Here is a 25,185-nt window from a genome sequence, read left to right on the forward strand (position 1 = left end):
ACCTTGTGTATATCAAGATGCTTGAATCGGGTGCTGCCAACAACCATGTTTTTTGCTGCCCCGGAGGCAATCAACCTCATCCCGTTGTCAGATGTTTCTTCATGGAGGCTGGATTTTCCGACGATGGGACCAAAAATATTTTCCCTTTCCGATTTTTGCATTAAAATCACCTAGCAGAATTTTAATGTCGAGGCCAGGGCAGCGACCATATGCTGTTTTTAGGCGCTCGTAAAATATGTCTTTGGTCTGCTCATCTTTGTCTTTCGTCGGAGCATGGGCGCAAATAAGACTGATGTAGAAGAACTTCGCTTTTATACGGATTATAGCAATTCTCTCATCCACTTATAGTTCGTATGAGTGAACTCTCGGCACATATCAGCTCCCTATTTCAATGCATGATGAAAATAGCTACACCAGGTGACACCGCGGGGAGGTCAGTGTCCACAATTGAGATCAAAGAGGAATCAAGAAAAGCCTGGGCTTCGCCATGTAAAAGCCAATCAGAGCCTTTGCTTGGTATCTATCATCCTCTACGTCACCCGAATCCAGTATAACATAAACGTCCTATAATGGATTTGGATGTGTCAGAAGAGGAGTCTGTAATAGTGCTAACGACACCAGTCATGTCAGGGACGTACGCAGAGGGGGACAAAGGGTTACTAAATATACCCGCTTATTAAGCTTATGATCCTTTGAACTATTTTTTTGTTATTCATATAAGCTACTAACAGCTGCTTGTTATAATTGTTCTGGGTGTAAACCTGCTATAAGTTATATTGTATAAGGAACACATCTCATCCCGTTTATTTACATTTTCGCCCCCTTTCTTTCACATAACATTCGTAAACATTTCAAAACCACCCCACAACGAGGAACAATTTGCGGAAGGGTATAGGTTTGAAGCGCTCCGACATGTCCCGACCAATAACTTTTGTAACCGGCAATGCCAAAAAATTAGAAGAATTGGTGGCTATATTGGGTCCGAATTTCCCGCGGCAGGTAATATCGAAGAAAATCGATTTACCCGAACTACAGGGTGAAATCGATGAAATTGCCATTAAGAAATGTAAAGAAGCTGCCCGGCAAGTTGATGGACCCGTATTGGTTGAGGACACCTGTTTGTGTTTTAACGCGCTGAAGAATTTACCAGGTAATGTTTTTAATCAATACCAACAATTTTCACCTAGGGAATTATTTTATTTGTGTTTTTTGTTTGCTCCGACTAGGTCCCTATATTAAATGGTTCTTGGAAAAACTAGAACCCGAAGGTCTGCACAAACTCCTAACCGGTTGGGAAGACAAGTCGGCAAAGGCCGTTTGTACACTGGCATTTAGCGAGGGTAGTGATTGTGAACCCATATTATTCCAGGGTATAACCGAAGGTACAATTGTTGAACCACGTGGTCCCAGAGATTTTGGTTGGGATCCCATATTCCAACCGAATGGTTATAATTTGACATATGCTGAGATGCCAAAGGTGGAGAAAAATAAAATATCACATCGTTTTCGTGCCTTGGATGCTCTACAAAGGCATTTTCTAGAGGGTAGCAGTAATTCGAAATAAGATAAGGCAGACTGATCGGAACCAAAGTTATTTTGCATGCCTTAAGACGCTGTACATTGTGAGGAATTTATTTGAAATAAATTGTTTAAAAATAAATATTTTTAATAAAAACACAAAATAATAAAAAAATTATAAAACCTTCTAAATACCCTCAATAAAATTACCCAATAATATTCTTTAGACAAACCTTTAGGTCTTCTTGGGGCAGAATATCTATTGAGGTATTCTATAGACAGATGTCTTCTTGGTGTCTTCAAAAGATAAAAGACTTTGAGGTCTTCTACAGACAGACGACTTTTTGAGATCTTATATAGACTGCCCTGGTCATGACTTTAAAATTCTGCTAGGAGATTTTAATGCAAAAAAAGGCTGTCGGAAAATTCAGCCTTCATGAAGAAATATCCGACAACGGCATGAGATTGATTGACTTTGCGGAAGCAAAAAACATGGTAGGAACAACAGATTCAAGCATCTCGATATACACAAGGCCACCTGGATTTCTTCTGATCAAGCAACGAGAAATCAAATTGATCATGTTGTAATAGACGGAAGGCATTCCTCCAGTATTTTAGACGTTCGATCGATACGAGGAGCAAATATCTATACGGACCATTACCTTGTGGCATTGCCAAGTTCGCACCCGTCTTAATGTTGCAGCAAATGTGCGATCTAACACAACACGGAAACTCGACGTCGAAAACACAACAGGTAGCCAAGGCGTACTCTGCTCAACTTACCCACCTGCTTGACGAAAGCACTTCTTGTCCCGATAATAGTATAGAAGCACAATTGCAAAGAATTGCCCACTCCCTACAAACTGCAGCAAAAGCAACATTTGGGTACCAAAAATCACTACCAAGAAACCCATGGTACGACCCGGAGTGTCGTAATGGTACTGTTGTGAAAATCGCAGCGTATAGGGCAACCCCGCAGACAGTAGCAACACGTAACGTGATGGAGAATTATCGGGAGAAAAGGAGAGTGGATGAACGTATTTTCAGAAAAAGAAGAAAGAACAAGAAAAACGTGAGCGTGAGCAAATCGAGATATTCACGTTTCAGAATGAAGTCCGGAAATTTTACCAACGAGTAAAACACCAAACCGAAGGCTTTGGTGCAGGCACATCCTTCTGTAGAGATGAAGAAGGAAACATGGTGACAGATACAGACAGTGTGTTGAGGATCTGGAGGGAGCATTTTGAAAAGCTCCTGGTATCAAATAGTGTCGGTGAAGAAGATACCTCAGAACCAATAAGAGGTGATGGTATACAGTGTATACCACCTAGCCAAGATGAGGTCATAAAAGCAATTAATCGGCTCAAGAACAATAAAGAAGCAGGAGCCAATGGGTTATCAGCGAACTATTCAAGACTGGTGGTCAAATGCTGGTCAGGAGCATGCACCAGCTGATTAGTACAATTTGGCTAGAGGAGTGCATGCCCAATGATTGGAACCTCAGCAACCTGTGTCCCGTGCATAAATAAGGAGACAAGACGATATGTGCCAACTATAGAGGAATAAGTCTCCTTCCAATCGCATATAAAGTGCTATCCAGTGGGCTGTGTGAAGTCGGAAAGGACCTATCGGGGTCCTTCAATACCGAATGAGGATTCAAACAAGATGACAGTTTGTCGTGTGATCTTTTTAACATCCTGCTGGAAAAGGTCATACGAGACGCAAAGGTGAACAGAAATGACACTCTGTACACCAAACAACACATCTTACTCGCCTACGCCGATGACATCGATATAATGGGTCGAACATTGCGAGCGGTAACAGGCACCTTTGAATAAATTGAGGAGTCTGCCAGTAAACGGCGAGAAGACCAAGCTAATGGTATCAACGGGCAAGATGTCCAGTAGACTAGGACCAACTGTGGAACTTGAGAACTACAACTTCGAGGTAGCTAAAGATTTTATATACCTTGGTACAGCCATAAACAAAACGAATTACATTAGTTTTGAAATTCGGAGAAGGGTAGTGATGGCCAACAGATGTTACTATGGTAAGGAATTCAGAAACAAGCCCACCTCTCGCCAGACCAAACTCACACTCTACAAGACGTTGATACTTCCCGTGCTGTTATATGGATCTGAACCAAGGGTACTTCCGCAAGCAGAAGAGGCAGCTCTTGAGGTGTTTAAAAGAGAAAGGTTTCCTTAAAAAATCCACGCCTCGGTTAGGACTTGAAAAAATATTCTTTAAAAAATCTGCACCCTTAGTTGGCCTTTCAAAAATATTCTTTAAAAAATCCACGCCTTTGGTATATAATTTTCTGTGTAATTTTCCCTGCATTTAAAACACTTTTCTTTTTCGGGTTTTACATCTATTAATAAAATATATTATATTTTGTAGAATGCGGGCATCAGTTTCTTGTTGTTTTTGTTTTTTATATACAATAAAGTTTTTTTCGTAATTGTAAAATTATCAATATTTCTTTTTGAGATTTGCATCTTTCATTATTATTACTATATATGTATGTATATTTATAGGTTCTATTGTAAAAAAATATGTCGCTTAAATTTATTTCCACCTGCATGGCCATAGGTTCATTGTCGTCGAGTTCGTCGTTGGTGGAAATAAATCTAACGCGATAGTTGTTGTTGCTGTTGTAAATACTGCAATGAGTCCAAAAAAATTCCCCATCCCTCTTTAAGGCAACAATTTCTCTTCATCGGGACGCAGAGTACCAGCACTGCTATTTGTTACCACTTTAATGGGACCCGCCGCCGCACCCACTATCTTTTTGTTGGGATCATAGCCATACAGGAATATCGAAACAATTACCAAAGCAGCACCAAAAGCAAATTTAAATGTTAAATTAAAATCGAAAATATAAATTGAGGCCACACACGAGATGATAATGGCCAGCGAGGTGGCAAAACCTTTGAGTATATTATCGGCATATTTTACAACAACAGCCACAATTAGGCCACCACCGGCCTGCAGCAAAACCAAATACCATATGAACAGATCGTAGCCGAAAAAGAAGCCATGTTCGAATATTTTCGAAGCATCACTGACAAAACAGGTGATGGTGCCAAAGGGTAAACTTAACAGCGACAGCTGGACATTACGCATCCACACCGAGATATCGGCACCTTTGAGAATTTTCTCAAAATAGATACCAGCAAAACCGGAAAGGAAACAGGCACCCAATGCAGCCATTAGGCCCAAGAAGCGGTTTTGTTCCACCCCATTGGTGGTTTGTGCAGCAGCTCCCGAGGCATCTGTTACGGTTTGGGCCAATTGTACCATGACCACACCAATCAGTAGCAAAACCAATGCACCCCATTGAGTACTCAGCAACTTTTTCCGCAATATAAATACAGCAAACATAGCTGTGGTCAAGATTTTCAATTGATATGTCACCTGATAGGTGGCTGCATCCAAATGTGATGCCGATACATAGAGCAGATTATTTTGTACAATATACACCAGCGAGGGAACGCACACTTTTAGGGTATCCGTGGGATTGGCAATGATGGTTTTGTGTAATGTCTTGACGAATTTTTGAAAATCTTTACCCTCTTCGTTAAAGACCAAAATCAGGCAGGTTATTAGTTTTACCACTTCGGACATAAGAACGGCTGGAAAGGGAGAAGAACAAATTTTATTAAATTTGAATAATTCAATGCATTGCAAAAGAGATGCCGGTGATCTATGGAAGAAGTAGTTTTTTTCAAGGGAAATATTTAAATAAAATAAATCCTTATTTATGTAATTAATATTTATATCAATTCCATTAAATTTTGAAACACCCTCTACATAATTTAATTAATATTAATTAAATTGTGTGAGAGCGGTAAGGAGGTAATTTCTTCATTCTTATCTATTTTTTACTGTGTTAAGAAAATAATTTCTTTTTGAGTGGTACAAGAGACATTTTACAATGTAGAGGGCAAAAGAAAAAAAACACTTCATATCATTCTTTATCGGGAAACCGAATATCATTGCCACTGCTCTGCTCTGATAAGAAATGTGTGTGTTTCTTCGAAAAACAATTTCTGTCATAGCATAACACATTGCATCTACATATATATATATCGATAGATAAATATATGTGGTTGTTTTCTATTTATTTGGAGGTATCTGGAGATCATTTGAAGGTATATACTGATAGATGGCCCCCAATTGATCTGTATATAGGAGACCTTATGTATGTATCTTCTTAATGGAAGATCTTCAGTGGGTCTCCTATCGCTAGAAGAGCTTCTGCAAGTTGCAAATATTTCCATTATCCCAGTAGAACCATCTATAGACATTCCCCAGACCTAATTTTTTGATCCCTGAAAAAATCATTAAAAAGTCCAAGTTTATTGGTCTGATGGTGCCGGAAAAAAATCCACCCTTAATGGTCTAGTGGTCCCTGAAAAATTAATCCTAACAAAATCCACTCCTATTTCTCTTCTGGTGCTTTGATAAATAATAACCTGGTCCTTTGGAAATTATTGTTTAAATTCCACCCTTATGGCCAAAGGATTCCTGAAAAAATATTCCTTAAAATCCACGGCTTATTGGTCTCCCGGTCCTTTGAAAATTATTCTTTAAAAACCTGCGCTTATTGGTCTTCTGATCCTTGGAAAAATATTCTTTAAAAATCCACGCTTATTTGTCTCCCGGTCCTTTGGAAAATATCCTTTAAAAATCCACGCTAATTGAAGAATATCCTCTAAAAATCCTCGTTATTTTTCTCCTGGTCCTTGTCTTCTGATCTTTGCAGAAAATATTCTTTAAAAATCCACGTCTATTGGTCTCCTGATCCCTGGAAAAATATTCGTTAAAATATCCACGTTTATTGGTCTCCCGGTCCTTGGGAAATTATTCTTTAAAAATACATGCTCATTGGCCTCCCGGTCCTTGGAAAAATATCATCTAAAAATCCACGATTATTGGTCTTCTGATCCTTGAAAAATAGTCTTTTAAATTCACGCTTATTAATCTGGAAAATATTCTTTAAAAATCCACGCTTCTGGTCCTTTGAAAATGAATCTTTGAAAAAGAATCTTTAAAAACCTCTGTTTTCGGTGGCGGTGTTCCACGGACCTTTACCCCATCAGCACTTTTGAATAGGCCTGCAGCTCTAAAGGCGGTTTTACGTAATTTTAGACATCTCTCTCAAAATTGTCGCAGCTACTTCCACTGGCTGCAACCACATAACTTCAGGAGTAAGATGAGTAGATTTGGCTGGGCAATTAAATAAGTGCAGTGTGGTATGAGGGCACGTGTGAGACATAGGGTAGACACTTGGCGATTGGTTTTACAAATTTTTATGATTTAAAACTTTACTCTGAATATATAGGTATCATTTCAAAGACCTCGCGTTTGTTCAGTTAATATTAATTTTTTACAGGGTACCGTGTTGAATGTAGAATGACGTATATGACCTCTTCTATATATCCAAAGCGGCGTTAGGTTCTCTATTAAATAACTTCATCTTTATTATTTCAAAATACGGCAACTTTTCTTTGAATACCAAAAAGTTTATTGAATCACTTTGTAGTCCCGAAATTAAATAGCTAAATTTCTCCTCTAAAATATTTAATTACACTAAACATTGCACTCAAATCAAAAGTTCCAACTTACTTTGCCATGTGGTCCATTGTGAGTGGGCCAAAATAAATTCACTCTATGACTTCACTTTAATATCATGATAATAGAACACATAACCTGTTCACCTGTAGGCTATTAAATATGAATATAATTGTACACAAACTACTTCTTCCACCACGTACGGATCCAGAGTACCTAATTATTTTCCAACAAATAATAAAATTTCAACTTACCCGTTGAACTAAGGAAAATATCACCCGGTCTCGTTCTGGCATAACGCATCGATAAGCCCAAAATTGCATTTTGTAGAGTTAGGGTTATTAAACTGATATATTTCAGATGATTGGCATTGACTGGAAATGAATGAGATTTTCGGAATTTATTAATGATGGTCATTTGTTTAACTAAAAAGGGCTCGAAGGCGATGACAACACCACACAACAAACAGTACACACAACCAGTCAACAAGAAAAGACCCAAAGTCTCGATGATGATTTATTGTAATACCAACAACTTCACACAATATTTTAATAGATTGTGGTAATGGCATCAACTATTGTCTTGTTCCAAAAGTGGTTAGTTGTGTTATATTTGCTCATCATTTGCTGCTGCTGCCAGTACTTACTGTGTATATTCATTTTGTTGTTGGGCCCCTGCCGTGTTGTTGTTACTTCTTTCCTTTTATTGACAAGTGTTAAAAAAACAGCTGTATAAACTTCACTTCTTCTGCTGCTGCTTGATGTAATAGCCTTTTTGGCAAGATAATTTATTAATTGGATGCTGCCTTTTCTGGGTCCAAATATTTAATTTACAAATAAAATAAATAACAACAAGTGAATGCCTAACTAACTACATTCCTTCCCAATCTTGCTGTGATTTGATTCCGGTCGGCACAATCAAATTGAATGGGTTCTTGCTTGTTCAAACAGAAAATAGGCAAAGAAATGACTGATAGAAACGTCAAAATTCCACGTAAACAAAAATTACAGCCAGCTGAGAGAGAGAAAGCAAGCGGCAATCGTATTCTGAGAATTATGTGAGATAACACATGCATGCTCTCTCACACTTCCTCATCCATACTGTTATTTTGTTTGTTTACTTTTGTTATTGCGTTGACTGCGTCTTTTCAGAGATGGCATCTTTGCGGTGTGTGCCAAAGAGTACCAAAGAGGTCGCAGAGTGACAGAGAGAGAGAGAGATAGTGAGAAACCAATAAGAAAAGTTTTATAAATTAAGGCGGGAATTGATGGAAATTGTAAATAATTATTAAAAAAAGGGAAAAATTAAATAATCTACAAATAATTTTAATGGAAATCAGTTAACATTTAATGTATTTTAACCGAAAATATATCAAATGTAAATTAACTGAGAAATACCAAGAGAATCCCATCTCTGGCCATTATTTGCCGCTACTTGAAAATTCATGCTGCTGCTGGCTGACTGGCTGGCTCCATTGACAAATGTGTTTATTTGCTTGGGGCTATGGACAAGTGGTTTGTTCAGTTAATTTTTTTTTTTTAAATTTGAATTTGAAATATGAAAAAATACCCTACATTAAGGCAACAAGGGACCATACATTAAGGCAACAAGGGGCCATACATTAAAGCATCAAGGGATCTTCGAAGAACTTGGTCAGATTTGTGAAATAATTAAATGGAAAAAATAACTCTTTTTTCATTTAGATTCCAGAATGAATGATTAAATAAGGGTGGCACATATGACAATAGTTCTCGGATTTTTAACAGATATATAGACATTATTTCGAGAAAAAGTTCAGTGTAAACTCCATAAGAATTTTATTCTGATCATGAATATAATAACTACTTTATGGGGTCTCCGACTATTATTTCGAGGTTGCAAAACGGGATGCCAAGGTTAATAATCTTTCTACCTTATGTTGGAAGATATAAAAAAATCGGACATCCAATACCTTCTGTAAAATAACAGCTCTTCCGGCCGCATTTGAAAATCCAATCTCTATTTAGTTGAACCATGTATGCCAATTGTAGAGTATCATAGAACACCACCAACCTATCATTACTCTTATCACTCAAGCACATAAAATTAGTTTTCAGTAAAGCGATAAAAAATAATGATTTTTTTCTAATGTAGTGTTGTTGATATCTTCAGAACACCACGGACGTCATTTCCTATTATATACTATTTAATGTTGAATTTACCAAAGAAGAAAAAATCTCAGCCTTCTCATTATGCTCTTGGTGAGATTTAATGTAAAGGGTTATAAAATTAAAATATTTTGTTAAGGATTTTTATAAAATAATTCTTAATAACTATTTTTTAAGGATGCGAAGAATTTTAAAGAATATTTTTTAAGCGTGGATTTTTTTAGGAATATTTTTAGCACTATAAGCCTGGATTATTTAAAGAATATTCATAAGCATGGATTTTTTAAAGAATATCTTTTCCACTCTAAGCGTGGATTTTTTGAATTTTTTTCCACTCTAAGAGTGGTTTTTTTGAATTCTTTTCCACTCTAAGCGTGGATTTTTTGCATTTTTTTCCACTCTAAGGGTGGTTTTTTTGAATTCTTTTCCACTCTAAGGGTGGATTTTTTAAAGATCAATTTTTTAAGTACCTTAATAGGAGTTGAATTTTTTAAAGAAAATAAAACAATCATCACATATGTTTAGAATTCCTTAACATTGGACTTATATTTTAAATATTTTTATATTGGTAGGTTCTTAATTTCATTTATTTACGATAAAGACGCGTAGAGTATGCAAATAAGAGTATAAAATAGATATGAAAAAGAAATAGAAGTCATGTGGAATATGATTATGAAGAAACAAGAAAATATGACATAAATGATGAATAAAAAATATATGTAGTAGAGGAGGAGGTTGATTAAACTAAACACATAATAATTTAAGAGATACATATGACGAGGACATGGAACTCTGGAAAACAAAAATACATACACATATGTGTTATGAAAGCTGCGTGAAACATATTTTTCAGTTTTAGTTTTTCATTTCATTTTTTGAGATAGTTTAACAAAACACGCTTTTTTGCAATCATCATCACACAATCTTAATCATCTAGGGTGATGTGTAAATTGGCAGAGGGATGCAAACCGATTTCCTTCAGTGTACACGCATTATGTTCCGATTCTAGAGTTTTTCGAGGAAAAGCACATATTAGCTTGTAGCCAGCTTTTGGAATATGCGAATGACATTGTCGTATGTAGGAGTGTAGTACCTCCACTTTGGTATCGGAGGGCCAACGTAATTGTACGACTTCATCGGCACCTTCGGCATTGATCACACGTAACTTCAGCATGGTCAGTTCGGATTTATTTGCGCCCAATTGTTCCTCGTAGGAGGTACGTTCACAGGCAGCCTTAGTATCGTCTTCGTTAAACTCCTCCACACTGCCCAACTCACTGGCGGCATCTTCGCCATCATCATTGTCCTCGTCGTCACTGTCATCTTCATCGATGATGCCATTCTTTTTGCGATTTTTACCAGCACCACCATTTTCCTTCATGGAATTACGTATGGCCAAGGCAATTTGTTCATCTTCCGAGAGTTCCATTATTTTATTACGTTTCTTCGGATTTTTCCCACCGGACTTCACCGATGAAACGCTGCTGGCATTGGAATTACCTTCATCAGCATCGGCATTATATTTACTAGCCTTGGCATTAGTGCCGTCATCATTATCATCGTCGCTATCCAGGCAAATGGCAGTGGCTGAACGTTTATTGGAAGTTGATGGACCACAATCATCAGCTAGTTCTTGGCTAAAGTCTTTGTGTTCCACCAGGAATTGCTGGAGTTCATTTAGCAATACGGTGGCCTGTTTGGGTTTGGGACACTTCCACATCTCCTCACCCGTGCGGGGATCAATAACACACACATATGGAATTTTGGCACAATGATAAAAGGCCACAAAACGTCGACCCTCCGAAGAATCGCCATCGACCTGAAAGAATACACACGGGATTTATAATTGTGGTAATTTTTAAACGAAGTCCATTTTACTAACCTGCCACAGCAGAAATTGCCTCTTCATCAGCTTTCGCAATGCCTTGTCCGACCACACATCCCTATTTAATAGCTGTGAATCGAAATTATCACTTTGAACATTCACCAGCAACCATTGATGCAGTGCCTCGGCACGACTTCTAGCCGCCTGCATGCTACCGGCAAATGCAATGTCTGTTGGTGGTCGAAACAAATCCTCCAAACGGCTCTTTTTCGGTTCAGCCATTTGGGCAGCCGCAACCATATCTGCTGCCCGATTTCTACGCGACGAACTGCGACTATGCGTCGCCGTCTCGTACAGATTATCCAAGGCCACATAACTGCCGGCCTCCTGTTGCTGCAACTGTTCCTCCATGAGAGCACCCTCCCGGGCGAAATCCCGTAGTGGACAGACCTTAACACGCCTTGTGCTACGCAATCGTGGTGGTGGTGCAGCAGCATAAAAATTATCATCTTCCGGTCCGATCAGTTGTTCACGTATCGGAGCAATGGGTGCCCGCACTCCATCATCATCGCCACCGATCAGCGGTAAATTGGCATCATCACTGGCCAGTTGGCTGGTACCACCACCTTCGAAAAACAACGCAACTGCAGCATCCACTTCATTATTGCAAGCGGAGAGTAGATGTTTTGCCTCCGCCTCAGTTGTTCCTGTCACTTCACAAACACTCTGCACCAATTCACTGGGTATTTGGGACATGTTAGCTTCCCAAATGTGTTCTGGATATCAGCAATTACTTGGTAAATTTTGTGATTTTTTGCCAATAAAATATGTTTTCACCCCACTCGCTTAAATCGAAATTAGGGTTCAGCAGATTGAAAACGAGCAGAGCAAGGGTAAACTAGAGAGGAATGATGACAAAAGCTATAGGGGTTTGTAGGTTGTCATTTTGTTGGTGAGTGCAACTAGTTCATTTAATTCATTAAAATGAATAACACTATTTGTTCGGGTGAGAAAACAAATTCAAAAATTGATTTAAATTTGGTTTTAAATTAATATTTTTTTTAATATCCAACCCTAAAAATATGAATATTTTTTTAAAAAGTCAACTCATTTAGTAAAAAATATTGTTTTAAAAAACTGCTGCTTTACTAAAAAATCATTCTTTTAAGAATCCGCGGCTTCAGTATTTTCTTTTTTTTATTCCCTTTAGTGGAAACAAATTTAAAAATATCAAAACCTTTAGTGGAAAAAAATTAAAAAATCAACGGCTTTAGTAATTTATTTTTAAATCAACGCATTTAGTAAAAAATATTTTTTTATAAATTTTTATTTTGTTAGTGGAAAAAAATTCAAAAAATCCACGACTGTAGTGGAAACTTTCTTTTAAAAAATCTACGCCTATTGTGATAAAATATTTTTTTAAAATTTCTACTGCTATTTTTTTTAAACTCACGCCTTTTGTAATAAAATATATACTTTTTAAATTTCTACTACTAAAGTCTTTTAGTAGTAGAAATTCACCTATTGTGATAATTTTTTTTTAAATCCACACCTATTATAAAAAAAATATGGTTTTAAATTTCTCAGTACAAAATAGTGTTTAAAATATACACGCTCATAAAGTGCTAAAAATATTGTTTATAAAATCCACGCTTATAGTGCTAAAAATATTGTTTAAAAATTCCACGCTTATAGTGCTAAAAATATTGTTTAAAAATTCCACGCTTATAGTGCTAAAAATATTGTTTAAAAATTCCATGCTTATAGTGCTAAAAATATTGTTTAAAAATTCCACGCTTATACAAATATATTGTTTAAAAAATCCACGCTTATAGTGCTAAAAATATTGTTTAAAAAATCCACGCTTATAGAGTGCTAAAAATATTGTTTAAAAAATCCACGCTTATAGCGTGCTAAAAATATTATTTAAAGAATCCACACTTATAGTGCTAAAAATATTGTTTAAAGAATCCACACTTATAGTGCTAAAAATATTGTTTAAAGAATCCACACTTATTGTGCTAAAAATATTGTTTAAAATATACACGCTTAGAGTGCTAAAATTATTGTTTAAAAAATCCACGCTTATAGCGCTAAAAATATTGTTTAAAGAATCCACACTTATAGTGCTAAAAATATTGTTTAAAATATCCACGCTTAGAGTTTTTAATTGTTTTTTAATTTGTTTTTAAATCAACGCATTTAGTAAAAAATATTTTTTTATAAATTTTTATTTTGTAAGTGGAAAAAATTCAAAAAATCCACGACTGTAGTTGAAAAATTCTTTTAAAAAATCTACGCCTATTGTGATAAAATATTTTTTTAAAATTTCTACTGCAAATTTTTTTTAAACTTACGCCTTTTGTAATAAAATATATACTTTTTAAATATCTACTACTAAAATCTTTTAGTAGTAGAAATTCACCTATTGTGATAAATTTTTTTAAATCCACGTCTATTATAAAAAATATGGTTTGAAATTTCTAAGAACAAAATAGTGTTTAAAATATACACGCTTATAGTGCTAAAAATATTGTTTAAAAATTCCACGCTTATAGTGCTAAAAATATTGTTTAAAAATTCCACGCTTATAGTGCTAAAAATATTGTTTAAAAATTCCACGCTTATAGTGCTAAAAATATTGTTTAAAAATTCCACGCTTATAGTGCTAAAAATATTGTTTAAAAATTCCACGCTTATAGTGCTAAAAATATTGTTTAAAAATTCCACGCTTATAGTGCTAAAAATATTGTTTAAAAATTCCACGCTTATAGTGCTAAAAATATTGTTTAAAAATTCCACGCTTATAGTGCTAAAAATATTGTTTAAAAATTCCACGCTTATAGTGCTAAAAATATTGTTTAAAAATTCCACGCTTATAGTGCTAAAAATATTGTTTAAAAATTCCACGCTTATAGTGCTAAAAATATTGTTTAAAAATTCCACGCTTATAGTGCTAAAAATATTGTTTAAAAATTCCACGCTTATAGTGCTAAAAATATTGTTTAAAAATTCCACGCTTATAGTGCTAAAAATATTGTTTAAAAATTCCACGCTTATAGTGCTAAAAATATTGTTTAAAAATTCCACGCTTATAGTGCTAAAAATATTGTTTAAAAATTCCACGCTTATAGTGCTAAAAATATTATTTAAAAATTCCACGCTTATAGTGCTAAAAATATTGTTTAAAAATTCCACACTTATAGTGCTACAAAAATATTGTTTAAAAAATCTACGCTTATAGTGCTAAAAATATTGTTTAAAAAATCCACGCTTATAGCGCTAAAAATATTGTTTAAAGAATCCACACTTATAGTGCTAAAAATATTGTTTAAAATATCCACGCTTAGAGTGCTAAAATTATTGTTTAAAAAATCCACGCTTATAGTGCTAAAAATATTGAAAAAAAATCACGCTTGTAGTGCTAAAAATATTGTTTAAAAAACCACGTTTATTGTTCTAAAAATATTGTTTACAAAATCCACGCTTATATTGCTAAAAATTTTCTTTAAAAAATCCACATCCGTTAAAAAGTATTAAAAATATTTTTTATTAATTTTATTTCTTTTGTTAATTGGTAATTGAAACCACTGTGTAGAGTTACTGTAACTTTTCTTTAACTTCGTTTCTTTTTTCTTTCCTTTGTATTTCTTTTTCATTTGATTTCGTTTGTCAAAATCAGCTGTTTGGGGGCCATCCAGCCAATTGCCACACAACACACAGCCCCAATGGAGAGCAATCAATTGTGTTCTGTAACTCGGTGAGAGCGGTTCATCTATCGGGTAATCGGCGTTAATCAAATCGTGTCTGTCTGTACGTTTGTGTGTATTATTGTGTCTATTTTTTATATTCTGTTTGCAAAAAAATTTTCTTCTTTGTTGCCTTAATGCACAAGTTAACTACCGATAAAAAAGTGAAAAAATAAAATTAACAAAAAAGAAGCAAAGAAATGTGGAAATGTTTATACATGAATTGCCGATGGAATGCAATGATTTAATCTATAATAAAAAATTGTGAAGTTTTTTCCCCAATTAAAAAAATCTCCTACCATATGATGAGTAAAAGAATGTAAAAAAAGGAAGAACAAAAATTGCAGAAAAAATATGAATGCCTTCAATGCAAAAATATAATAGAAGTGTAAAACAAGCAAGAAGCAGCAAGCAAAAGAATCTTTTGGCGAGAGTGAATGGTGGTTAGACCACAAGTACAAGTGTGTGTGGCTCTGTGTGTGCGTGCTTACTTTTCTCTGCATAGTAGAGAGCAGTAGTGTTGTATTGTGCTGCATGCTCTGTACTCTTTTGACCGCCTCTGCTGCTGCTGTGTAATCATGTTATCGTCTTGTTGTTGTTATTGTTCTTCCGTTGTGTGATGATGTGTTGTCAATGAGAGTTTATTGGGAGAGTTGTTGTGTTGTGTGCCCCCTATCCAATCAGACATTGTTGTCTTGCGTGTGTGTGTGTGTGCTAAGTGAAAATAAATAAATAAAAACAAACAAACAAAAAAAGAAGTCCAAATTAAAAGTTAACGAAAATTAAATAACAACACAGTAAAAATATAGAGTTTCATTATTTTTTCTCAAAGAATTTCCATTGTTTACATTTGAAAAAAATAAGAAAAAAAAAATACAGAAATAAAAGCGCAACAGTGTCATCAAAGAAAAAAGAGAGAGCGAGAATTTTCTTAAGCAACTTTTGCTGCTGCTTGCTTCCTCTTTTTCCACAACTCCCAACTTTCCATGCTGAAGATATTGTATTGTGGTATTTTCGATTTCCCTAACAAAAAACTGGTCTACACAAAAAAAAAACATTTCTAAATCAAAATGGTTTCACTTATCAAAAATCAACTGCTGAAGCATCTGTCAATGTAAGTATTTGTTGTTTGTTATTTATTTTTCAATTGTACTTCAGTATTTATTGTATATGTAGTGTTTTTGTTGTTTTAGTTTCGCATTTTTTGCAATCTGAGTTGTTGTTTTTTTTCTCAATTGCTAACCATATCACTTATGGTCGGGGTGTTGCCAGATGGATCGTATTAAATTTGGTAGAAAATACTGATGAGTCAAAAGATTAAAAATAAAAAAATCTATGAAAATGTAATTTGAAAAACGGTTCCTTAGAATCACTTTTTAAGTCTATTTTTTATACCCTTCACACTGTATGTTAAAATGTAAACAAAGTACTTTGTGCATATGTTTGTAACGAATTGGATGAAATTTGACACAGCTCATTTATTTCGGTTCACTTTATATAGTCATATATATTTATGTCCGTCCGCCTGTCTATGTTAAAATGTAAACCAAGTACAGGTCGCATTTTGATTCGAATTGGATGAAATTTGGCACAGCTCATTTATTTCGCCCAAGGACGAACCCTATTAAAATTGGGAGGAAATGGTTCAGGTTTAGATATAGCTCCCATATTTATTTTCGACCGATTTTAGGTAAATGGTGCACCAAAATCCTTTTATATCCTTCGATTGACACGAAATTTGGCATAGCGTATTGAATTGAGTCTAGAATGATGAGTGGTAAGTTTCGAGAAAATCGGTTCAGATTGCGATATAGCTCCCATATATATTATCGTCCAATTTAAGGTAAATGGTGCACCAAAGTCCCTATATATCTTTCGATTTAAACGAAATTTGGCACAGCATACTAAATTAAGTCTAGAGTGATGTTTGTTAAGTTTCGTGAAAATCGGTTCAGATTTAGATATAGCTCCCATATAAGTAAGTAAATAGTGCACCAAAGTCCCTATATATCCTTCGATTTGCACGAGATTTGGCATAGCTTACTGAATGGAGTCTAGAATGATGAGTGGTAAGTTTCGAGAAAATCGATTCAGATTGCGATATAGCTCCCATACATAATTTCGTCCGATTTTATGTAAATGGTTCGATTTGCACGATTTGCGTACTGAATTAAGTTTGGAATGATGTGTGCCGCGTTTCGTGAAAATCGGTTCAGATTTAGATATAGCTTCCATGTTATCGATCGATTGTAAGTAAATGCACCAAGGACCCTATGTATGGCTGATAGCAACAAAACGTACTTTAATTAGTACAAATTAACCTGTGACAAGTTTCGTTGAAATCGGTTCATATTTGGATATAGCTTCCATATATATATGTTCGTCCGATTTTAAGCAAATGGTGCAAAATACTCCTCATTTTTGTCAGATTGACATGAAATTTTGCACAACGTGCAAAATTTAGCATAGAATAGCGTAGTTGCGTTTTGTTGCGTTGTAGTGGGTATAGTTTTAAAGGTTCCGTGTTAACCTACTTTATGGCAATTGAAACCCACTGGGTTAACCAAACCCGGGACAATATAAACGTACTATTAAGGAAGTCTAAGGACTCTATAGTTTGAAAATTAAAAACTCTATTTGAACAGTTTGTACAGGCGACTCGTAATTCGCTACAATAAAAATGCAGAAATTAAATAAATAGGTAACATAGCCATAACCTTTGAGGATACCCAACATACTGATGCCAAAAAATATGCGAACTAATTCTATCAGCTATTCATTGTCCATCCCATCCAGCAGAAACGGACCTTTAGAGCAACATTGAGAAGATTCAAGAAGCTCCATATATCTAAAGCAAATGCTTCTAAAGCCCATGGCCCAGATGACATGTCTATAGTCATGATAAAGCATCTCGGCCCAATCTCTCTCTGGATTATCTGGCAAACAATCCTATCTGAATCGGACAACTCACCAGTAGTTCCAGAGAATTCCAATTTCAAAATCTGAAAAACCTGCTCATCTAGGAGAATCACACTGCACTATTTCCCTCCTATCACTGGTAGCCAAAGTTTTGGAAGCCATATTTCTACCGACCATGAATGATCATTTTCATTTAGCTGACCAAAAGTATGAATTCCGCAAAGCACGCAGTATTACAAGGCCCTAAATGATATCACTACATATATTGCAAATGACCTCAACAAAAATCGACCGCCACCGCGGATTTCGCTTAGTGATATCATGGACTCCACATTGCCCAATGTTACCAAACGCTGGCTTGGTAACTATCTCAATGTCATAGAGGCATATGTGGAGTTTAGAGGTCGGATACCTAAATACCGCAACATTAAAATGGGCATACCACAGGGAAGAGTCTTATTACCACTGCTACTCAATCTTTAACTTGCGACGCTTCCTGCACTACCTCCCGATGTTAAGATTGTATCGCCACCGTTTCAACATAAATGCTGGAAAGGAAATTAATTACATCCCCGTCTATATCTACTGCGAGACATGAACTAAATACTGAGCTATATGTCATAGTCGATGGCCGAAGAATTCCGACAGTCCAACATCCCAAAATACTGGGAGTAGTTTTTGATTATCTGCGGATCTAGCTTTAACATCCTTTTTTAGCTGCCCATTCTTTCCATAGCCATTGACTGTGTTCAAGTTCCGATCCCCAGAGTTGCAACTGTCGCGAGCATTTACTTCGTATTTGCTACATTTGGTTTTCCATCGTATTGGCAGGTTTGTTTATTTGCTCTGAGGGAGGTTGTGTTTTAGCAGCCTTTCTGCGGGCCGACTTCGACACTACAATACCCTCCTTCGCAGTGGATGATGGTGTCGGGGACTTCCCAACACACAGAGATCCCTTTGAGGGTACTGGGAGATCAAAAGACCCAGCCATCATCGTCGCGGTTGTGCTCAGTCTACGCACAGTCTTCTCCTTCTATGGAAAGGCTACTGTGGTCGACATCACACGCGACGTAGGACTTATTTAAATTGAGAAATCTCTCGCAATGTTATTCGGATAGTTCCGTGAAAACTTCCAAATGAATTTGAGTTTAATGTTAATTAGAAGGAACTAAGGAATTAGAGATGAGTCGGGATACTCTCCTGACTAAAGCGCAAGGAGCCGGTTTCCACAATAATGCCGAGAAGAAGGTCGGTATGCTTTTCCAGGTTTGCGTTGACATTATCGAGAGTGATGGGTTTGAAGAAACAGAAGAGGAGTTGTCCGGTACATTGACAATGGTCGACATATCGCAATATTCCATTCGGCAAATATTGAAAAATAAGCTCAGGATAAAGCCATTGAAATTCCAAAAACTGCAAGAATTTACACCGCAACAGAAAAAAAGACTCAAAAGACCTAAACAGTTGCTTCGCTTGGCCGAAAGTGATGAACTGCCGAATTTGGTTTTCTCCGATAAGAAAACATTCCAGCAGTTTGTAAACAAACAAAATTTTCGTGTTTACTTGCCAAAGAGGTCAGCTGAAAATGTGCACCTTTGATTGGCCACCAGAACTCAAGCGCCGGCCATGGTGATGGGTTGGGCCGCCATAACAGCCGATGGTCACTCTACGCTCGTATTAATCGACAATGGCATCAGAATAAGTGCCGAATATTATAGCGAAAATATTCTGGAGGGTGTATTACAGCCTTGAGCACGCAAACATTTTTGCCGCAGAACTTGGACATTCCAACAGCACTCAGGACCATCGCACTCAGCACACAAATTACAAAATGAGGTTCCTCGCCTCATTTTCAGCGCACAATAGCCATCAAAATTTACGGATACCAATCCGTTGGACTATTGTGTTTGGAGTATTTTGGAAGGTTGGGACTAAAAAATACCTAAGTATCGATCACCTCAAGGAAGCGCTTCGTCGGGATTACATTCTTTTCATCATCGTGGAAGACTCGCCTTTAATTGTAGGAGACACTAGGGTAGCCATAGTGTTAATCACAGTGGTATCCATAGTGTCGTTTTCGTCTGTCAAGGGTGAGTCATTTTAGAGATGATTCGGGATACTCTTCTGACTTAAGTGGAAAGATTAGGTTTCCTCAATAATGCCGGGGAGAGAACAGACGTTTGGTTCGGTACATTACCATTGCTCTCATACTTTGTAGATATTGATTTATGTGAACTGACCTTGTAGAGGTCTGAGGGTGCGCAGGCAGCTACACGGACATCAGTTGAAAAATCGCAATCTATAACAGTTTTTATTGGAAGAAATGATAAGGACCCGGCAGCTAAGCCTGAAATGCACGAGGTCGCCTAAGCGTAAAGGAGGCCAGTTATGAAGGAAGTGCCTAGGACCCGACAATAGAATATTTGAAGGCACCATTCTCGTCTCGTCAGTCCTTGGCATTCGGTAATTTCCTTCAGGACGCTCCCCCAGTATCTGCTGATTGGTCGCGACTATTTATTTATATACACAGCTACCCAATGAATAATATTGAGCTTTCCATTATCTGCAACCTATGGACGCGTCCGTTAGCATTTAGACGTTCCCCGTAGGTGGTTAGTTAGTGGTCTGAATTATATGTCTCTCGACCTGCACACTAAGAGGTATAATAATAAGTTTTTTTGGACATTTCTCAATGTCCATGTTTTTAGAGTAGTGCCATATATCAACGATTTTGCATAATGTATTCATAATAATTGGCCAAATAAGGCTTTGTGTACATGTAAGAGTTTAAATAAATAAATAAAATAATCTTCCTCGCAGTCCATATAGTAAAAAGCAAAGATTTCGTGGGGGGTATTTGGCGGGAAGAGAGAGAGATACGACGCAGAACATTTCGTTTCGCCCAGTTACTTTCGGGAACATCGAGTAATTGTCGGTTTAATAACTAGCTCATATTTTCCGTCCGGTCACCGTTTCGTCGTTGACTGCGATTGAAGTTCTATCACCCTTTTTTTCCAGTGAGTGGTCAGATTGAATATTTTGTCTCCACAATCAGACCGATGTGTCTAGTCACATTATCCCACCGCTATAATTTCCAGTTTCTTGGGGAGTGAAAAACTAGTTTGCAGATAATTTTCGATTTAGTCTCCATAAAAGGTCCCGATCCAGTTTTGGTATTTTGAAGGTTTTTTGGGCCACATTTTCCCCGTACTGACTAGAATTTGGCATTCTGAATTCTTTGACGGAGAAAAATATATTTGCAGAAAAATAGTATAATGGTATCCGACCCATTTTGGTAATACCTTTTTGGTGGGCCATGAAAAACATCTGTGGAGAATTTTATCAATGTAGATGAATGTTCTGACATCCCGACAATTATGTATTAAATTTTTTTCCCAGAAATGTTCAATATTTTTTTATGGCCCCTCTGCACTGATCCTCTTAAATTGTCCGTATGTTCAGGTTCATAACCCAACATAATTTTGTAAATTGGTATTTGGTACGTTTTTACTCGTTTTTTACATTTTAGTTCACCAAGCAAGTCTGACCACTTTTACACTTGCATACTGCCCAATGTGGCAACACTTGTCACTGGTTGCATGAAATTGAAAGTAAAAAATTGGATCATCCAACGATTAATCGTAGGACGCTCCTTTTCGAGCAATGGAGTACTCCTTAAATCTCCGACTCTCTTGCATTTTATACTCTTTTTTAACATTGCATGTCCTAGGAGGCGAGCACTCCTTTTGAGCTCCCATTGGATGACAGACGGAGTACTCGTTTTCATCTCGGAAAGGAGGACAAAGGGAGTAATCTTTGTTATCTCCTGAAAGAGCATAGACGGAGTACTCGTTTTCATATCGGAAAGGAGGACAAAGGGAGTAATCTTTGTTATCTCCTGAAAAAGCATATAGGGAGTACTCCTTTTGATCTCGGAAAGGAGAATCAAGGGAGTAATCTTTGTTATCTCCTGAAAGAGTAAAAGAAAGTAAAGAAGTAAAAGAAAAGAGTAAAATAAAGAATATATATTTTATCATTTATTTTTAACGAAAAAAAAACAAATAATTCATTTTTGTACTATAATTTCTTATAATTAAAAAAACATATTAAATACTTTATTTATTTAGATTTTAGGCTGTAGGTTTGCCGGTAAAATGTTGCCTTACATTTGCGAAAGGCCAACTTAAAAGATTTTTCAAATTCAGGATAAGTTTCGTAGGTGTCTCTGAGTGATTCTGCAAAAATAAAGGAAAAATAAACATCATGTACATATTATTTAAAACACGTTATAAAATCAAGCTATTACCGAAATAAAAAAAGTTAAACAACCGATATTTGTTTATGGCTGTCTTATTTTTAGCTCCATCCCAATTTACCCGAAGCAAAATATTGTCACCAATCATTGCATGTAACGCCTTTTCTATTTTGTCTTTGCCAAATTTTAGTTTCATATATGATATCTGAAAATAATTAAAGATAAATATAATTAGCTTTTAGTACCAAATTCACTTAAATTATGCATTAAAAACTCTGGCTTACCACTTCTGATTCAGGCTCGTTATTAACTAATTGTTCTGCCGAATTTAATTCCTCTAGTGAATTTATTGGAAAAATTTTGAGATCCTTGCTAGTTGGGCGTATGTGTTTAACGATCTGTTCTAACAAAATTGTCTGTTTACACATAATTTTCTTTAAAGCTTCGACTTCAGTTTGAAGGAGATCAATTTTGTTTTCCAATTTTTTATTGGTGTTTTTTGTTTCATTGTTTGTTTCTAGAAATGAACATAAAATCAAATAATTACTATGATAAAAAATATAAAAAGAGCTATGAGTTAACATTACCTGCGACATTATTCGGTGTGCTTTGTACAGTTTCATCCGTAAAAACTGATTGAGTTTGGAATATGTTCGCATTAAAATTCATGGTTCTTAAGGTAGAAAAATAGTTTGAAATATAGTTTAAATATTAGTATTTACTAAATTTGACAGTGGTGTAGAATAGGAATAAATACAAAATATTCCCCATCAGGTACGCAAAATATCTTGCAATATATGTCACGCATGTTAATTTTCTCTCGGTGGATATTTAGTGTTTTCGCCTTACAAATTCCTAATTTGAGAAATTTTCAATTTCTTTTTTTACAAGCCGTCTAAGATGACGTTTAGAAACAAAATTATCACACATTATTTTACCAATTGATTTTTTTAATTACACTTTTTTAATTTTTTTAATTACACTTTATTTACACTTACAACACGTGTTTCACTTCAGACGGACACAAGAAAACTGAGCAAATGGACGGACAACCATAAAGAAATAATCGAACATGACGAAAGCAACAGTTAAACAACAGTTACATCAAACAAAAAAAAAACATGCCAAAAATGCTTTGATGCATCCCTTATTGATCCATTTGGAGCATAAGGCGAGACATCAATTTTTTTCCAACTTCGTGGAATTTTTTGGCAAAACAAAATTCATACATTGCTCGCTTATTACTCCAAATGGATGAAGAAATCATTACTCCTCTATTGCTCGGTTGAGGATTACTCCAAATATTTTTTACTGGGTTGTAAATTCAAACTCATATCGGAAGAATAATTATTACACATTCATATTCGATACGATTTTTCAATAACGGCATTATTGGCGACCATCGCCCTGATGGCAGGAAGGGGGGACTTTACAAAACCATTTTAATTTTTACCGCAATCACAACACCACTTGTCGTCATATAAAATGAATGACCTTTTGTGTACCGAGTGGAGCTGTTCCCCTGTCTGTGTGTGTGATTGAGTGCGAATGGATATGGGCGAAGAAATTTTACTTTAATTGATATTAAATATCAATAGAATATTAAGGGGTCGTTGATAAGATTCGATTGTAGAGGTTATGACGTAAACTATATTTTGGAAATAAAATATTTGAAAGTGTAAATCCCCTACAATGTTCAAGTAACAGTTCGGCAGCATAGATCACTGGAATTGTTTCTAACTGTCGGAAATTTGGTACAGGTCGAAGGACCAACCACGCCACATCGACTAGACCGAATTATCTGCTATTAGGACCCCATACCAAGAACACGGTATCCAAATAATTAGTTGGAGAATGTGGTAAAATCTTCAAAATTTCGAAAATGGGCGTATATAAAACGTGGATGTATTTCGAACAAAAAAAGGAAAATATTGCCCTAGTAGCATTTCCGATACCCTTTCCGAAAATGCACACCAGTTGGTCCTTACATATTTTCCCTTAAATGAGATTTGAGTCAGGCCTCTGTGGAAATTGAAAATAGATTAGAGCTTCAGTAAAATATTGCTCGAGTTGAATTTTCAATGCCCATTCCCAGTTATCCTACATTGAAATCTAATCTATTTCCCCATAATATGGAATTTGTGTCAGGTTCCTGTGGAAATTAAAAATTGGTTAGAGCTGCAGGAAAATATTGACCTACTAGCATTTTCAATGTCCTTTCCGAAAATGCATACAAAAAGTTCTAATCTTAGGCCATTGTGAAAATTCCAAATAGGTTAGAGCTTCAGAATATTGGCCCTGAAGAATTTGTAATGCCGTTTTCCTACAGTAGTCTATAAAAATAACTTACTTACTTAGATGGCTTGTGACAGAACATTTATTTCATAAGCCGAACTTAAAAAAAGATTTCAAGGCTCGTCGGTTTTGTGCGCAGCTTTTCCAATTATGATGTCCATGCTCCGAGATGTTGTCTTCCAATTTATCTTTCCATCTTATTCGTGACCTTCCCCTTCTGCGTGAACTATCACTTGGCTCGCTTTTATATGCCGTTTGAGTGGGGGAATCCTCATCCATTCTTCCAACATGACATAGCCAACGTAGTCGCTGCAGCTCGTTACGTTTGACTATGCCCAGATCGGCCCATAGATCTCTCGGATTTTTTTCTCTCAAACATTCCAAGAGCTGCTTCTTCTGATTGTGTAAGTACCCAATCTCCCTCCTCTTCTGGATGTCGTGTAGGTTGTCCGTGAGGGCAGTTTCGTTGAGTGTTTGTGTTGTGATGTCCGTTGCCGCGGTCCTTTGGACCCTCACGAGAGGGGAGAGTGTGCTTTCTGCATGCTCTCCGATTGGTACAGCACTTCGGTGCTGGTGGCGTAATTCCGCCTGTGGTTTAGTCACTGCGAGGTAGGCCGATAGGCAGGAACTCACATAAATATCTCCAGAAACTGTGCAAGTACCCATGCTTCAGACCCATACAACAGCACGGGTAGTATCAGCCTCTTTTAAATTGTGAGTATGGCCTGGCGAGAGGTGTCCATGTTTCTGAATTACTTACTTAGAACATAGTAGCATCTGTTGGCCAACACTATTCTCCTCCGAATTTCAAAACTGATGTGATTTGTTTTGATTATGGCCCTATAGGTCCAATCGGTAGAGAATTTTATTCTGACCAAGAATTTTTATATACTTTATGCG

The 25,185-nt window shown here is 36.2% G+C and overlaps 4 protein-coding genes across 4 annotated transcripts; 1 reads left to right on the forward strand and 3 right to left on the reverse strand.

Annotated features, from left to right (window-relative positions):
* The first annotated feature begins 912 nt into the window (after positions 1-912).
* On the forward strand, positions 913-1,564 carry LOC133334187 (inosine triphosphate pyrophosphatase). Its single transcript, XM_061542483.1, has 2 exons — positions 913-1,150; positions 1,227-1,564. The coding sequence occupies exons 1-2, from the start codon at positions 913-915 to the stop codon at positions 1,562-1,564; spliced, it is 576 nt and encodes a 191-aa protein (XP_061398467.1).
* A 2,651-nt stretch (positions 1,565-4,215) lies between these two features.
* Positions 4,216-7,757, reverse strand: LOC133334188 (UDP-N-acetylglucosamine transporter). Its single transcript, XM_061542484.1, has 3 exons — positions 7,742-7,757; positions 7,350-7,469; positions 4,216-5,153 (listed from the first exon to the last, which is right to left on the reverse strand). Exons 1-3 carry the CDS (start codon positions 7,752-7,754, stop codon positions 4,216-4,218), a joined length of 1,071 nt encoding a protein of 356 aa, XP_061398468.1. The 5' UTR covers positions 7,755-7,757.
* Positions 7,758-10,167: 2,410 nt separating this feature from the next.
* Positions 10,168-11,823, reverse strand: LOC133334190 (UBX domain-containing protein 7). Its single transcript, XM_061542485.1, has 2 exons — positions 11,125-11,823; positions 10,168-11,061 (listed from the first exon to the last, which is right to left on the reverse strand). Exons 1-2 carry the CDS (start codon positions 11,821-11,823, stop codon positions 10,168-10,170), a joined length of 1,593 nt encoding a protein of 530 aa, XP_061398469.1.
* Positions 11,824-21,802: 9,979 nt separating this feature from the next.
* On the reverse strand, positions 21,803-23,007 carry LOC133334191 (uncharacterized). Its single transcript, XM_061542486.1, has 5 exons — positions 22,989-23,007; positions 22,578-22,663; positions 22,275-22,507; positions 22,042-22,195; positions 21,803-21,970 (listed from the first exon to the last, which is right to left on the reverse strand). The coding sequence occupies exons 2-5, from the start codon at positions 22,657-22,659 to the stop codon at positions 21,855-21,857; spliced, it is 585 nt and encodes a 194-aa protein (XP_061398470.1). The 5' UTR covers positions 22,660-22,663; positions 22,989-23,007; the 3' UTR covers positions 21,803-21,854.
* Positions 23,008-25,185: the final 2,178 nt, after the last annotated feature.

Source organism: Musca vetustissima, unplaced genomic scaffold, assembly GCF_032173495.1.
Source record: "Musca vetustissima isolate MV318-11 ecotype Yass unplaced genomic scaffold, APGP_CSIRO_Mvet_v1 utg6535, whole genome shotgun sequence".
NCBI lineage: Eukaryota > Metazoa > Arthropoda > Insecta > Diptera > Muscidae > Musca > Musca vetustissima.